Source organism: the organism of the source record quoted next, unplaced genomic scaffold, assembly GCF_019419815.1.
Source record: "Pyrus x bretschneideri cultivar Hongxiangsu unplaced genomic scaffold, Pyrus_bretschneideri_v1 Contig2, whole genome shotgun sequence".
Classification (NCBI taxonomy): domain Eukaryota; kingdom Viridiplantae; phylum Streptophyta; class Magnoliopsida; order Rosales; family Rosaceae; genus Pyrus; species Pyrus x bretschneideri.
The window spans coordinates 2,114,283-2,130,226 of NW_025999501.1; the positions used below are offsets into that span (position 1 = coordinate 2,114,283).

Here is a 15,944-nt window from a genome sequence, read left to right on the forward strand (position 1 = left end):
AATATATACGTGCAAAAATCTCTTATTTGAATTGTGAAGGAGTTACGGCCAACTTCAAATGGCGAATTCATTCGTTGAGTCTCCAAAATTTCTCAAAATAAATTGACGATTAGAGTTGACAGGAACCATATATTTTAAGTACCTAACCAGACAGCCAAAAGGGTCAGCGAGATGCATCAGTTAAGTCACCATCATCCACCTTGAGCCATTCTTAATGTACACCTTGGGTAGCATTTCCAGTACTAGCAGCCACCGGCTCATCGTGGTCTGAGGCAACTTCTGGTTCTATCCCCTGGGATGAAGAGCCGTCAGTTTTCTCATTATCAGAAGCATCAGAATCTGGTTCTAACTTGAGAGAATCCAATGAAAGAGCAGCACCGGTAACAGCAGGTTCGGAAGCAGCCAAAGAAGGGTTTCCTCTCGTCCACATTGTGGGCATCTTCGTGTCATCCTCTTTCATCCTTTCGGCGTATTTATTTATATCAAAACCACAAGTATCGTTTCCCCCGAATGCAGCCTCCAGTTTATTCATATCAAACAGATCCTCCATTATCTTCTTGGTGTTAACATCATCCGAGTAAACAAACCTGACTTTGTTGTAAGTCTTTGGCTCTAGAAAAGGCTTTACCATCTGTAACAAAGAAAGACATTATCCGCATCGTAAGAACCTAGCTGATACATTTTGGCTCTAGATTTCACCTAAATAATGGAAATCTACAAGCACCAAGTGACTAGGATCCTCTCTATTTGGAACATTTCTATACCGGGAAAAGGGAACGGCCAGCTCCTTGGAAATTGGAATGGCCCAAGATAAAAAGAAACAGGTTATTATTATTAATTTATCAGGCTAAAACTTTGGCACTCTTCCGGCTCCCAAAGTTAGGTGGTTATTGTACTATATTCCCAAAACAAGACATCATCTATGACAAGGACCAAAGCTGTATAACGGCACACCAATACTGTTACAGCTTCATATGATGATCCTCTAGGAGTATAGATGTAGCGAAAAAGTTAAAACAAGAGGAATAAAAAGCATCAAAAGGACTTACCGAAAAGAATGGTTCAAAAAACTTGGGTGGATTGTACAGTATTGCAAGACCTAGGCGTTCTGGATAACGGTTTTGTAAAACATGTGCAGTTTCCCGTGTCAACTTCACTGAAATATGTGACAGATTGAAACCTTCAAAGTCTATCATCCAAACCATCTGTTCCTGACCTGGCGGAAGATTTAAAACGGCATTCTCCATGCAATATACCAAATATTTAATCTGTCCCTTCGTTGACTTTGAGTTCTGCAATAAAAATACAAAAAGTTAACAAGGAAAATTGGTTTTCTCCTGAAACTTGGATCTCTAGAGCATTAAATGTGCCTACAAAACAGCAGATCCCATAAACAGGATTTCAGCAAGATGAATATAGGCAATGATTTTGGCAATAATGATGCAGTCAAAATGCTTATTATTGCAACATCAAACTAGTTCTTTTTGCAAAAGGTATCTGCTTCAATACATGATTTTTTTTTTTTTTTTTTTTTTTTTTTTTTTTATTTTAGGTGAGATGACTTAAGTTGACGAGTACAGACAGTTTTACAGCAGGATAAGATTCCAGATGTAGCTTCTGCGAGACCAGCAACATATTCTAAACTTCCAGATGTAGCTTCTGCGAGACCAGCAACATATTCTAAACTAAAATTGTAGCACAACTTCTAAAATACACAATATTCATGGAGGTATCAGAAGAGTTTCAAAGATAAAACCTGACAACGTGGTCTCATAACGAGAACTGGTCTCCCTTGCTTGTCAAAATAATTCGATCTGTAAATCTTCCCTGTTTCTGCTTCACGAGCTACCTCTTTCTATATTTGCAATGAAACGATGAATTCGTAAGAACATCCTCTTCAGTGTAACCACATACTGCAAGAATTTGAACTGGTCTACAACCTCAACCACAAGAACTATACTTGACTATTGTAGGACCTGGGTTTGAAGTAGTTTATAGCAATGCTGGAGTCTAATAATTGGTCTATTAATTCTTTCCAGTTACATGATACGTGGGGTTGGATTCAGAAAGGACTGCTGATGAGCCTAGGATGAACTATTACAAAATACAGAGATGTCAACTGGCCCTTGTTGCATGCATTGAACGAGAACCAAATAAGCCAGCTCAGGATGCATTGCAGAACAAAGATAAAAACCTTATGTTTGCATGAGGGACTGTCAAGTGCCAAGGAAATTTAGACTCAACTGTTAAAAACACACTACATGGACACCGCCCTTGAACTACTCAAGCACTACAAAACTACTAATAAAACCCTATAAATGCACTCCAAAGACAATAAACAAGGGACTTTCAAAATAACAACCGGAAAGGTGTCATCTGAAATTTCTCTCAAACGTATTGCATCTAGTCAATTTCAAGTTCCTCTATCTAATTTTTGTAGTGCATTCCTAATAAATTTAGCCTGAATTTCATGGAACTTTAAATTCCCACGTCCAAACATAGGGTCAAGGAACAACCTGCAGAATATTATCAGGCTTCATTTGACAACTAATCAGAGCTGCTAATATTAAGGGGTGATAGATCCTGTTCTAAGAATAATGAAAAGGTACAATCTGGATGAATTATGACTATAAGGCTATGAACGAAGCGTACCCAAGGAATCTCTTCTGGTTTGTATTCTGACCTCCACTTTAAAGTATCTTTTAACATTTTAGTTGACTTCTTGACATTCCAATTTCTCGCCCTTAGATACCTTGAGATGGAGGCATCAGAACAATAGATGGACAACTTATCAGGCAATGTTCCTATCAGCTTTTTTACTTCGTTAATCTGCAAACATGAAGAGTGTTGTAGGGTATGTAAATTTTCTCCCCACAATAATGGTAGAAGCATCATGCCCTGACTTACAGGACTCACACAAATTAAAGAAAGCACGTATAGAATGCTATAAGGAGAACTTTTACCGGAGATACCTTTGCCTGCTGCTCTTCACATGATAATATCTTCTCAGAGCCATTTGAAGGGGATTTCTTTATTCCCGCACTCATAGTTTTCAGAGAAGACTTGCAAAATCAACAATAAAGACTCTGTAAGTACTAGTGTTATGTACCTATTTCAGTCTCCCCTCCCCAATTCTTTAACATATAAATAAACGTGCAAGATCTGTAAAAAAAAGCATGTTCTCTATCCTATAAATAGCAAAACGAAGGATGTGTAGAATAAATTTATTCTTAGTTGATCACTATGGAAACTAGCATACGGCATTCATGATTTAGATAAAACCTTTTTATACTGTTGTTCAAAAATGTCAACTCAATTAATGGGCTTAATTCTTTTTTGTTAAGCTACGAAATACTTGATTAAGCAATCATGCTTAGAGAACGAGCTATCAAAACAATTAAACAGATACTTAAGAAAACAAAACAAAAGGCATGCTTCAAGAATGACTAGCACATCTCACATGTATCCATTCTAACAGAAATTCGCCATGTACGAGTTCTAACTTATTTATATTACATTTTAGTTGTCAGAAGGTATATAGATTTTTACAAGCTAGTTACATCAATCCCTCAATCATTTTTAGAGGGGTGAAATTACTGATCCAAGTGCTCCATAAAGTTTTAATTTTGTCAGGAGGTATTACATCCTACAAGTACTATATAAATGTTTCCGTTTTGTCAGGAGGTGTGTTACATCTGTCATGTTTTTCAATTCGTTTCCTCGTATAGGGAAATTTTATTTCAAGTACCTATTTATAAAATCTTAATAGAGTCAAGGACCGCATTAGGCTCTCCAGTTATCAGATTTACAAATCACTCCGAACGTTCCTGAGAGTTCCTTTCTAATTCTTTAAAAACAAAACTTATGGTAGATTGCAACAAGATTACATCACTTCACTTATCATGGACCTTTTATTGGCTGAAAGAGCAACAAAATTCCTTGGATTTGTTCTCCCGAGATTATCCTCTATTTCCCACCTTTGCATAAACACATGGGATCGTAAGACCAAATTCCTATAGACTGCCTTAACTTCGTCTCCTTTTTGGAACAAACGTTTTATTGTCTGCAAAACTAAAGGAACCTCTGTCATTTGACATTTCTGCGATTCAACCAATAATGGTAGTCCCTAATTCAATCCTATAACCTTTCCCTTGAAAGGAATACACTTGACATATTATTATTGAGGGAGAAATTCCCCAAGAAATGCATGCAATCACTACTAACAAGATAATTATGCTGACATTCCTATACAAACCAGTAACAACATATGCAAACCCTCACTATTACCAGGGGAGCCCTAAGGCCACTAACAACTGTTTGCCTGACCGTTCCCCGAAATCTTACTCAAAACCTCCTCTCTAAATCAAAACTCTCGTGTAAAAATCTATGTGTCCACGAAATCAGACTTGAAATGCAATTGTTCGCAACTATCCAGCCGTTCAAATTGTATCGGTCTCATCCAAATTATTACTCTATCTACTCAACCAATCAACTTAATAAACCTTTCCGTTAATTTACAAGACAACATTGGAATCACCACTCTCCTCACAGTAGCATCCAAAAACCTAACCAGAATGTTTCGATCGACATTCAACCAACACCGAAACAAATGGGAAATCTGCTGACACAAAATACCGTGTGGGTTTTCCTACTGTGTTCTTGTCAATTATTTCAGTAAATTACACATAAAATAATTCATAAAACAATAAAAAATCAATCATGGGTTATCTCCATATACAACTAAATATTACAAAACCGCATTTTAATATTTAATCAACACAAGCATGCAACCCAACACACCAAATCACAAACATCATGGGTAAAGAAAAACAACCTTTACAGGTACTAGGAATGCAAATCGAAACCGACCCACAAAAATTAGGGGCATAAATCTAGGAAACAAAAGACAAGATCCCACCTTGACCAAACAGATTGAGGAATTTTGGGGGAGCTTCTCAGGAAGCGGTGAGATAAACTAGTATTCAGGAGCTCCTCAGCTGTCCCAAACCATAGAAAGGGTCAACTGTGAACACAAGAAAGAATTACTGTGTTAAAAACAGAGAGAGAAAGAGGGAGAGAGAAGGCGGAGATGCGGTCGGTTTGGATTTTATTTGAAGAATAGTATTTGGATCGAATCAGGGGGTGACGCTGGAATCTGGTTGAATGTCCAAAAGCACGTGCTTTTTTAAACAGTAATATTAATGTTGTGGCTTGGGTTTTAAGGACACAGCTGGTCTGCTCTGGATTTTCATTGCCTTAACCCATTTGTCATTTACTTACGTGTGGATCGCATCAGACTGTTTATTGCTTAAAAGTCGGATTGCCCAGACTCATTCAATTTGAAGCACTACATATTGGTAGGTGTGACGTTTACACAAACGCTGATGCTAGGGAAATCATATTTTTGTACCGAAAAATGTTTGTTTGGATATTTTTTAGTAAGGTTCCGCAAAATGTTATTTACCTTATTTAGGTAGACCAAAATACTGTACTGAAAATATTTGCATTATTTCTCTAATATGCGAGACTTACTTCTATTGATTGGGTATGTAACTCTATTAAAGAGGTTGCATAATATAGCCTCCCTATCATTGTGTACCACTAGCTACTTAGTACAATAGTATAATAGTATTTCTCTTCACTTGTAAGTGAGATGTCTTAGATTGATCCTCGCTAACAGCAAATTTGAATCACATTATTGTTAACCCGTTATAAGGCTAAGGCTAAACCTACCCCCTTAAACGTAGATAATATTTTTTGCTCAAAAAAAAAAAAAAAAAAAAAGAAAACATTGTGTACTGCCAGCTGCTTAGGACAATAGTCTATTAGTAATATTATTCTTCACTTATAAGTAAGGTTTTAGGTTTGATTCTCGACAAAAACAAATTTGAACCCCATTATCGTTAACCCATTGTAAGGCCTAACCTACTTCCTACCCTCTTAATGTCGATAATGTTGTTTGTTAAAAATAAATAAATAAATAAAAACATTGTGTGCCCCTCTATAGAAGAGGAAGCGTCTACCAATACTATTGGAGACATTTATAATATTGTACAAATAAATATGATCTTTATGATAGAGTAATGTTAAAAAGACCGCATCATTTTTCAATTAAAGTCGAGAAACAAAGAAAACAACTAATTCGCTCTTAGTCTGTAGTACTGCTTTCCTAATGTTAAAATACGTTCCAAGTTCAAATCCCCCTCTCCATGTCGATTCCGAAAATGAGAAATGGAACCAAAATTCAAATGAGTGCTTCATCATTGCCAAGGTGGTCTTTGGACAGAAATGCAAAGGAAACTGCAAGGTAAAAGCATAAAGCATAATTTATATTTGATTCCACAGCTGAAAGATGTTATGTACATGTTAGTTGACACTACAAATTGATTGTTTCTCTTCCTAATACAATTTCTGTACTTCCACCATTTCTATACAGAAGATTGTAGTAAATGCCACCTTTTGGCATGTATGTATGTCACTAACCTTCAAACTACAGGAGGACAAAGCAACATATTCTTCCCTAACCAGACCACAACCTTACATCCGCCTTTCATCTACTATTTGGTCACCGTGCATTTTGCGCGTCCTAAAATGTACATAGCTTCATTTAACTCTTGTCACGGCGCCAAAGAAGGAGGAGTCGGTGAGTATGCTTGAGAGAGAACAGAGCTATTGAGTCATCCAGAAGCTTTCCTCTTTATATCTCTGCAACTGAAGTCATCAACTCAATCAAAACACGAGCGATTTGATTCCTGAGTTATTTGATATTCAATACAAAATATGAAAAGGAAAACTACAGAGCTATAGAGCATTACTCAAATTACAAATCCATGTTTCAGGCTTTCAGCACATCAAATGATTTTTCTCATCTTACCTCTGAAGATTGTAAGGTGGTGGATCGTCTGCAAAAGCAACTTTATGCACAGGCCGACAGCCCCTGCCAAGCCCCCCTTACTGCCAAACTCCTCAGGTAACTGAAAGCATATGCCGACACAAAGTTCGGCCTTTCAGATTTATGGCATCCATTTCAGAGATCAGCACAGGAAGCTAGTGCTCCAGGAGCCTTCTGGCAGACAAAAGAGCAAGAATTGCACTATTGGAAAAATAAAGAATGCCAAAAAGCTCCAATGACGCAAACATAGGATTCAGAACAAACAATCGATAGCTAGATGTCTCTCCTTCCAATAACCCCAGCAGGACCATGCTTCTTCTGTATGCCATACTGCCAGGCATCTCTAGATTTATCACCTGATTGATCAAAGTCGTCCAAGGAATTCTCAAATGGAGGTTTCATAGGCGGGTAACTTCCGTTCCTAGAAAGTACTGATGGACCCAACTTCTCGTCATCTTCTGCTGGTGTTCCTGACCTGGATTCCATGTGCATGTCCATTGATCTATGCCTTGGTCCAGCAGACCTGAAACCCCTCATATTAGAAGGCTTTCCTGGTAATTGAGCGTAAGAAGGTACCCTTGGTACCCGAAATTCTTTGGGAAGAGTCTCTATGTCCATAAAACAGTTCCTGGCTTTGGCATCAGTAATCAATGCAGCCCAGTCGTCACACTGCATTAAGGCACTTGCATTCCCCATGACCTGTTAAAAGATTCATACTGATATTAGAAATGCAAACTACGTGCAGGTAGATGGTGCAAACTTGTGTGTAATTACTATAAAAAAAAAATGATAAAATAGAAGAAATCCATACCCAAAGAGCCCTTCTTGCACGAGTAAGAGCTACATTCATACGGCGGATGTCTGCAACAAAACCAACACCATGAGTTGAAGCACGCACACAGGACATGATAATCACATCACGCTCTTGGCCTTGGAAAGCATCTACGGTGTTAATATATATATCCTTCCCTTCTTCTGAATTTAAAATATCCTCAAACTCACGTTGGAGGCATTTGAGTTGCAGTTTATATGGTGTGATTATGCCAACAGAAACTTTCCCCAACCCCAACGCTTTCAAGGACTTCTGAAGATGCTCATACAAACGAACACAAAACTGAGCTTCGTGTATGTTCTGATAAGAGACAGATCCCCCTCTGTGGGATTCCCGCCCATGGGAAATGTCAAAAAATACGTAAGGTCTAAGTAAAGGGTCCTTGTGGTAGGTTTCATCGGGTAAATTAGCAACACTTTCACTGTCAGTAAGGCGTCCTTGGTAGAAGTACTTTGAAGGAAAATCACGTATTTGAGGGTGCATCCTATACTGCACAGACAACAACATTGTTGGACATTTTGCTTGTTGGAATCTTTCGAACAGACTTCTACTGTATAACAAGGTTCCAGCAGCCTTGCTAATAACTGTGGCAGGAAGCTGCTGGGGATCCCCAACAAGAACACATCGTGCAGCACCAAGAGAAAGGGGCGGAAGAACTCCCACTTCACTGGCTTGGGCTGCCTCATCAATCACAACCATATCAAACCCATGAGAAAGACGTGAAAACAGCTTGCGACCACTGCTTGAGACAGTAGTGAAAACAATCTCAGCCTCATTGGCAAAACTAGCCTCAAGATTAGCTCGAGCTTCTTCCAAGTTGAAATTGCCACCAGCACGAAACTTGCTATCTAAAATAAACAGGCGAGACAGCTCGACTAGAGTTTTATCCCTGCTTTCAACCACAGCAGCAAGATTCTGCAGCAATTCATCTCGACTCTGGTCCCGAGCCACCAAAACATCAGGATCAACACCAACCGATCCTTGTGAACGGACAGCAGCAGCTGCAACAGTGAGTTCTCTTTGAAGATGCGATATCTGCACAGATAAATGCGCTTCACGAAGTCTCAACTGATGCATCCACCCTAAAACTTCCTCACGATTCTTGACCAGAAGCTGTTCAGTTCTCCGCTCAACAGATACTGCCTGGGCAGCACGTGTCTGTGAGTCAACACCTACTCGGGCTACATCAGGCCGATAAACTTTCATCTCACCATCAATGAATCCCCGGTCAAGAACACGGGCAAGAAGCTCATCAGTTGCAGCATTAGAAGGGGCGCAAACTAACATTCTAGGCTTTGGACAGAGCTTGGGTAGTGTTCTAAGGAGATTCTGGTCCATGTTCTGAAGAACCTCATCTATTGATCCCATAGCAACATTATCAACATTGCTCTCACTATTTTGCTTATAGCTTTCAGGTGCTAGTTTCTTAAGCAAAGAAGTGTAGTACTGCTGATACTGAACCAGATGGATGACGTTTAGCATTCCCCAGACTGTGTGTGTCTTACCAGTTCCAGGAGGTCCTTGAACAAGTGTAAAAGGCCATGGATCTTGCCTCTTTCCACCACTTGTACCAGCAGCTGTGTGCATTGCAGCCCATTGGATTGCTGATAGCTGGGGTCCATTAAAGGTCCTATGCAAATGATCAACGAAATTCGGTGTGAAGCATTCCGGCATAGCAGGGGACTGCTGCTCGTATTTTGGAAAGTGTTCAGGACTGGGCCGAAGAATTGCTGCTTGCATCTGTTAAATTGTTCACTCAAATTATTATTTGCACAAAAAACCAGAATATATAGTCATTGCTGATGCAAAAATTTGTCACCTGCATATTTAGACGACGAAATGCATGCAGTGCAACATACTCTCGCTGGGTGGTTGCTAGAGAACCAAGAACAGTTAAATACCAAATTCCTTTGGGCTGTAACTTTCTTAGAACATGATCATCATCAACCAAGCTGGAAAAGTAATATCAAAAGGAGGGAGAGAAAGGAAAAAAATGTAAGCATATTTGCTACAAAAATATAAAAGGAAATCAAACTAATAATCCAAAATCATAGAAAAACAAATAGACTACCCATTAGAATCATCCCCAACATAAAAATGAAGGATCGCTCCTGGGGGATCACGAGTATCGATGGGCACATGTCGCCGGACAGTACCAGCCACACGCCCAGTGATTTCAGGCTCCTCGTCACCCTCAGCTGAAGAATTGTTCCTTTTGGATCTGACTGCTTGACATAAAAAGAGTAGATGTAAGTAACATATCAAAAGAACTAATATCGAATGCAATAATTTGACAGAAATGTATTCACATATCAGACCTGATCCAGGCCGGGGAGTTGAAAGAATTGCAACATCACCCTCCTTAAATGTCCACTTGCATTCACTTACTGGAAGGACTATTACATCATACCACCCTATGCCACAAAAAGTTACACCTCAGTCGGTTGACAGAACCACGAAAAAACACAGGTACTAGAAGCTATACTGGCCAAAACCCTAAACACATGGTTAGACTGTTTTATTTTCATTTTTTTTTCTTCTACAATTTGTACCCAGATGTATCACGAAAGTAGGTGGAAGCAAACTGAAGAATGTACCTCTTTCTCTCCTTTCAATGCTTCTTACACGAACAGTTATATGAGCATCTCTAGAAACACCCTCAGTTAATTCCTCCCAGGTGCTGTAAAGCTGTGCCCGGCATTCCTCAAACAGAAGTGGTTCAAATACTCTAACATACTCCTCAACAGATTCAAACTTTTCAGTAACGCATTGGAGGTCAGCCTCCCCTGGTGCACAAAAAATATAAATTCAGTGGAAAGAAAAATGATTTTGAGGGGGGAGACAAAAGTTAAACGAAAAGGGATAAAAGACCAATATATATTTTCCAGGCTATGAGAACACATCACATAAAAAACAAATGACAGTATAAGAACCATTAACATGTACCCTAGTTGCAGCCTACCAACCAAAGAGAACTTCCACGTAAACTGGAAGTTGTACAAGCTTTCGGCAAATGTAAGCTTTAGAAAATAAATAAACAAATAATCGCTGAAGTATTACCAAAAAAAAAAATTACAGATTACAGTTGAAACTTCACATACTTAAACCTACAATAACCGGGTAAAATTGCATTGGAAAAGTAAACTTGAAGTTGTTCTTTGTATTAGCAGTAGATTTAAATACTGTATCTTGGCTGAATAACAATGAATTTAGTATGAAGAATATTCTCGCAATATGCCCTCCTGATAATTGCACACCCACCACATGAAGCTATAGAGATCCTCTCCACTGTTTATGGGCCTGAGCAATACAATATCAACTTTTACTACTTAAAAGCTATAGGGAATCACAGTTTACCAAATTCCATGTTTAATAGAAAATAAAAACCAAAATATTGCCTGCAGAAATATATCAAAGCATGTAAAACTTCAATTGAAGCATTTACCCCCTCCACCAAACAAAAGAGATAAAAAATAGAAGGAACATTACACTATGAGAGCATTTGCACACAAGAGATGGTGATAAGAATTACAAAGTGAAATTGAGAAAATCAATGAAATATGTTAACTTGGAATCTCGATTTCACGCTATAATTGTCATCGCCTTCCAATCTTTTGTGTGCTATGAGTCTCATAATGTAACAATTGGGGGGCATGGATCACTGACATAAGAAAATCAGGAAAGCTGTCAACACACATGGCCTAAAGTTCCAAAGAAAAAAAACTAGGATACATATTACAACTATTCAACAGTAATGAACATAAACAGAAAAACCCACATTACATTATACCTGGGTGATGCCAAATCTTCTCGTTAGTGACCTCCCGTATAAGACGCTCAACTGATGTGTCTTGGTATGTGTTACTGATTGTCGTTTGCTTCTTGGCGGGAAGAAGTTTCTTGTTTCCAGATTTGGAATCCATGGAGCTTTGAGTGATCAAAGCTGGCTTCCTATTAGCAACCTGTGAATTCTTCAGTTGCCTTGTATCCGTGGGCTGCTTCCATGAACTCTGTCTTGGAATTAGTGGTAAGACCTCCGCAGAAGGATCATTGTCACCATTTTGCCTTCTCGTCCTAGATAGGGATCCATAATTAACATCCCCATTAGATTCAAACTTAGAATCACTGGACTCTGCAGCAGTCCCTCCTTCATTACATAAAACATCAACTTGTTTCTGGTCCTTAATCATCAACTGTGACTGCTTTTCCCCATTGCGATCTGCAGGCGCAGTAATGGTACGAACCTCCTTCAAAGTGCGAGTTGTAACGGGTGTGGGAAAGTTCTGTCTTCTTGGTGTTGAACTTTTGACAGTGCCAGCTTGCTTAACATCATCCAAATTAAGGAACATTGTCTGTCTGTTTCGTTTCTTTCCCAGCTTTGCTTCATTCTGCTGGTTCATCTTCCTCTTCATTGGATTATTTGCACACTTGAGTGCATGGGTTGCTTCAATGCCTTTAACTTTGTCTTGTTTCAAAACCAAGCCAGGCTCGTCCTGACAATCCATGGATGCCTGACCTTTAACATTGCCGTCTGAGTTGCGGCTACTGTTACTATTCTGATCATTATCTACTCCTAAAGATGTACGACTGCTATTCTCATCCTTGAGACCTTCTGAAGTTTTAATATCGCAAGAACTACTATCTGGAGCAACACCAGAAACACGTCCAACAATCCCTCCCGATTTTCCTTGTACTTGTAAAGTGGTACCCTGTTCATGCAAACTGCCACTTCCACCTGCTTCAGCAGATCCCTCAGCATCATCAGACCACTCTCCTTCTTCTCTTTCCACAGATGGAGCATTTGCAGAAGCAGAAGCTAAAGATGGTACAGGTTTCATGTCCTCATCATTACTTGATTCAGATACTAATGTATTTCTGGGATTATTATCTCTTGACTTCTCATCAGCATCACCTTCAGAGCCGTAAGCGTATTTAGGCCGAACAAAAGGTTGAAAACCTGACACAGACGATGCATGTGAAAAAGCATGATTATTAACAATTCTTGGTGCAACGGCTGCTACTGCAAGCACTTCAGTAGTGTTGGGATTTGTAGAAGGAAGTGCCTTTTGCGGCTGGAAGCTGAGGGCACTATCACTCTCTTCATTATCCTCGGCAGGGGGTTCATTGAGATCAAATAACAACTTTCCTCGAGAACCCATCTCATATGTAAATACATACAAACTAAACCGTATTTCCAAGAAGGTTGTACTGGACGATTTTGTGATTCCCTTCCACGAAAAAAATTCAAACGAAATGCAATCAGTTAGGCAACACGAAAACACCACAGGATAAACACGTGCATTAAATGGAACCCAATAGATATCAAAAGATTAATCAAACTGAGTTTTAAAAGTCAAGTGACTCATACAAGCCAAATTAAGGTAAGCAATCAATCAACAACGGTATAAGAAGCGACCCAGTAACAAAAAAAAAATAGTAACCAAACCACAAGACACACATACACACAACACACGCATCATGCTCAAATTAACATTTATCCGCAACGAATACAAGAAAATGAAATAAAATCATATTAACACATAAATTGCACAAATTTATTTGTAATTCAAAATGCATAAATTGCTTTTCCAAACAGCACTTATAGTCAAATAAGCATATATTACAGATTTACAACCTAGCAGAATAAGCATACACGAAACCCTAACAATAACTAGAAAGAAAAAAACCCAAATCTAAAAACCCAGTTCTTGATCCAATTAAATTCAAAATTGCCTACTCAGATTGAAATCCCAATCCCAACCAGCAGACCTAGCATTTCGTTTCTAGGGTTTCATCATCAACAACCAAAGACTCCAAAATCCCAACACAAATCCCCAAATCCCCCTCCACCCAAACAGATCCACAATTTGTTCATCAAAATGTTCTTGCATTCATCTAATTACTCCCACCTAAACATTCAGTCCTTAATCCAATCCCATTATTCATGCTACTGGTCTTCCGCATCAACCAAAATAAAATTCGAAAAAATTAAAATTTAAAATATATTGGGCAGAATTTTTACCTCTTTTTAGAGCTTTCGTGTCGTGTATTTATCAGATGGAAAAAAAAAATTATTTAATTTAACCAAATTTAAATAAATTTGGGAGACGGAGGAGGGCTCTCTGTAGTCTGTAGGGTAAGGGTTTGCGAGAGAGCTAGCTTGGCTAGAGAGAGAAAGACACCTCATGGAAGAGGAGAGAGAGAGAGAGAGCGTGATATGTGAGAATACAAGGCGTGGTGACGGGTTTATATAGGAAATATCAAAGCCTTCGCGGCCGGGCTTTTCTCCCGGTCACCGTTATTTTATTCCCGGCAATTTTTATTTTCCTACCCATTATTTTAGTTTATTATCGTTTCGTGAAATTCCCAAATCGCCCTCCCTTCTTTCTGCTAATTTGACCAGGATTGGCTTCCCAAACGAGGGTATATTTGGGATTTTGCTAGCGGTGGATTACGGTAGTCGAAGGGTATACTTACGTGTAAATACTCACACCTATGTATCTTACGCTCAAAAGACATCTCTTGGATTCGGGCCTTGGGCCCACTAATATGACACGTTGACGGAGGGAATTTCTGGTCCATCAATTGGATCCTAATTTGGATTTTTGTGCAGTTTTTTAAATTTTATTTTCAATACTCGCGGATGGAACGGGTTTAATATTTTCGAAATGGTGAGGGTAGGAAAGTCATTCGGACGATGGAGGGAGTACAATTCACGTGCTTTTAAAGCGGAGTGAGGCATCGAGTGTGAAACACGCGTAACCAAGACGCGTGGGGATGTAGTCCCTAATTTTAGAAAAAGAAAAGCACCTCTCATATTCCTTGTTTGTTGGTAAATTACTTAAAGTTGACTAATGAACAATGTCGTGAATCAAGACTAGAGCCCAAAGCCAAAAAATTAATTAATTATTTTTTTGAGAGAAAGTTTTTGAATTAATTATAATAAATTAGAAATTGTGAGCAAAAATCTAAATTTGGAGAAAAATTACTGAGTAAAAACACTATTATAGCCTTACATTCCATGATGGCATTTGTTGAGGGTGGTTGGATATTCATCTATATTTGTAATGACCAAAACTTCTGTATATGTTCATTGAAATCTTAATGCAAGCTAGAACAAGTATTATCAAAGTTGTTGTTAGATGAGCCATGTAAATGCATGTTGACTTTCAACAGAAAAAAAATTGGATCGTTTACTTTTTAGGTTACAAAATTTTATTGATTTCAACTGAATTCAAAGTTGGTGGGTGATTTCTTTATTATTGATATATTGGTGTTAATGACATGTGAACATATACATATAATGAGAATTTAGAGAATATATTGAGAAGGAGGTGGAGTGTCATGTTTTCTCTCTCTTTTGCACGGACCTCCTATCGTGATCCGAGAAGGAATTCCTATTTCGAGTTCTGTCATCCCAGTCGATAATGACATTGGCTATATCGAAGTATTACACCAGGGTGGCACAGTCTTATTTATATTATTCAGCTTCTAAGAGAGAAGCAAGTGAATGTAGAGGCCTTGCTTCAAAGCCATTGTGGCAAGCTTGTCATCTAGTCTCTCACTTCAACTAGTTTCACACGAAAACGTTGTAGGTAATTTTTGAGACTTTCACTCTTTGGTTGAGACTCCATGTTAAATATGGCCTCGTAGCGCTTGCGACATCGTGATAAATGGATAATGTATTTGCAATGATGCTTGCAATTTCGAAGTTGTCGATTAAGCGGGTTGGTAACTCCGAGAATCACCTCATATCATGTCCTTTTAGAGTGGATGGGAACATCTTGCACATCCAAGTGTTGTTGTTGCTATACAAGGTTTTAATGTTTTGATAGAGCATGATGTGATAATCTAGATTGGAGTCCTCGAAACCTGGGTTGAGTGAACTTCTCAAGAGGAAGCACAAGCTTGATGGTTAAAGAAAGAAGGCCTCTGACCTTGGTGACAACCTCACTAGAAAGGCAATTTTAAGCGTCTCTCGGAGCATCCCTAAGTTTACGGTCATTCAAGGCTCTTCAGATGACTTTGGATCGTCAAAGTAAAGATGCCTAGGCTCCATACGGAAGGCTTTTGCAATGTCCAAGGAATTGAAGTTGCGCTAAACTCGGATTCCGTCTGTAGTGGTGTGACTGATAGTCCGACCATCATGTTCTTCCAAATGCGAGTTCGGATCAACAATGTTCGCTAGGGACAAAACCAGGCATTGTCACAATCGGATGT

General features: G+C 38.8%; 2 protein-coding genes across 7 annotated transcripts; both read right to left on the bottom strand.

The window, feature by feature from the left end:
* Positions 1–6: 6 nt before the first annotated feature.
* On the bottom strand, positions 7–5,198 carry LOC103959043 (phosphatidylinositol transfer protein 3). Of its 4 annotated transcripts, none has more exons than XM_048583079.1 (7): positions 4,919–5,198; positions 3,909–4,063; positions 2,964–3,062; positions 2,653–2,829; positions 1,757–1,855; positions 1,050–1,292; positions 7–631 (listed from the first exon to the last, which is right to left on the bottom strand). In XM_048583079.1, exons 3-7 carry the CDS (start codon positions 3,045–3,047, stop codon positions 212–214), a joined length of 1,023 nt encoding a protein of 340 aa, XP_048439036.1. In that variant the 5' UTR covers positions 3,048–3,062; positions 3,909–4,063; positions 4,919–5,198; the 3' UTR covers positions 7–211. The 4 variants fall into 4 exon arrangements, with proteins under 4 accessions (XP_048439036.1, XP_048439038.1, XP_048439034.1 ...); XM_048583081.1 differs by having other exon boundaries at positions 2,973–3,062; positions 4,919–5,195; XM_048583077.1 differs by lacking the exon at positions 3,909–4,063 and having other exon boundaries at positions 4,919–5,195.
* An 831-nt stretch (positions 5,199–6,029) lies between these two features.
* LOC103959044 lies at positions 6,030–13,933 on the bottom strand. 3 transcript variants are annotated; one of them, XM_048583082.1, is made up of 10 exons: positions 13,747–13,933; positions 11,515–12,955; positions 10,322–10,510; positions 10,043–10,138; positions 9,796–9,949; positions 9,544–9,676; positions 7,704–9,464; positions 6,875–7,591; positions 6,484–6,711; positions 6,030–6,300 (listed from the first exon to the last, which is right to left on the bottom strand). In XM_048583082.1, exons 2-8 carry the CDS (start codon positions 12,881–12,883, stop codon positions 7,166–7,168), a joined length of 4,128 nt encoding a protein of 1,375 aa, XP_048439039.1. In that variant the 5' UTR covers positions 12,884–12,955; positions 13,747–13,933; the 3' UTR covers positions 6,030–6,300; positions 6,484–6,711; positions 6,875–7,165. The 3 variants fall into 3 exon arrangements, with proteins under 3 accessions (XP_048439039.1, XP_009369657.2, XP_009369656.2); XM_009371382.3 differs by lacking the exon at positions 6,030–6,300 and having other exon boundaries at positions 6,309–6,711; positions 11,515–12,952; XM_009371381.3 differs by lacking the exon at positions 6,030–6,300 and having other exon boundaries at positions 6,309–6,711.
* Positions 13,934–15,944: the final 2,011 nt, after the last annotated feature.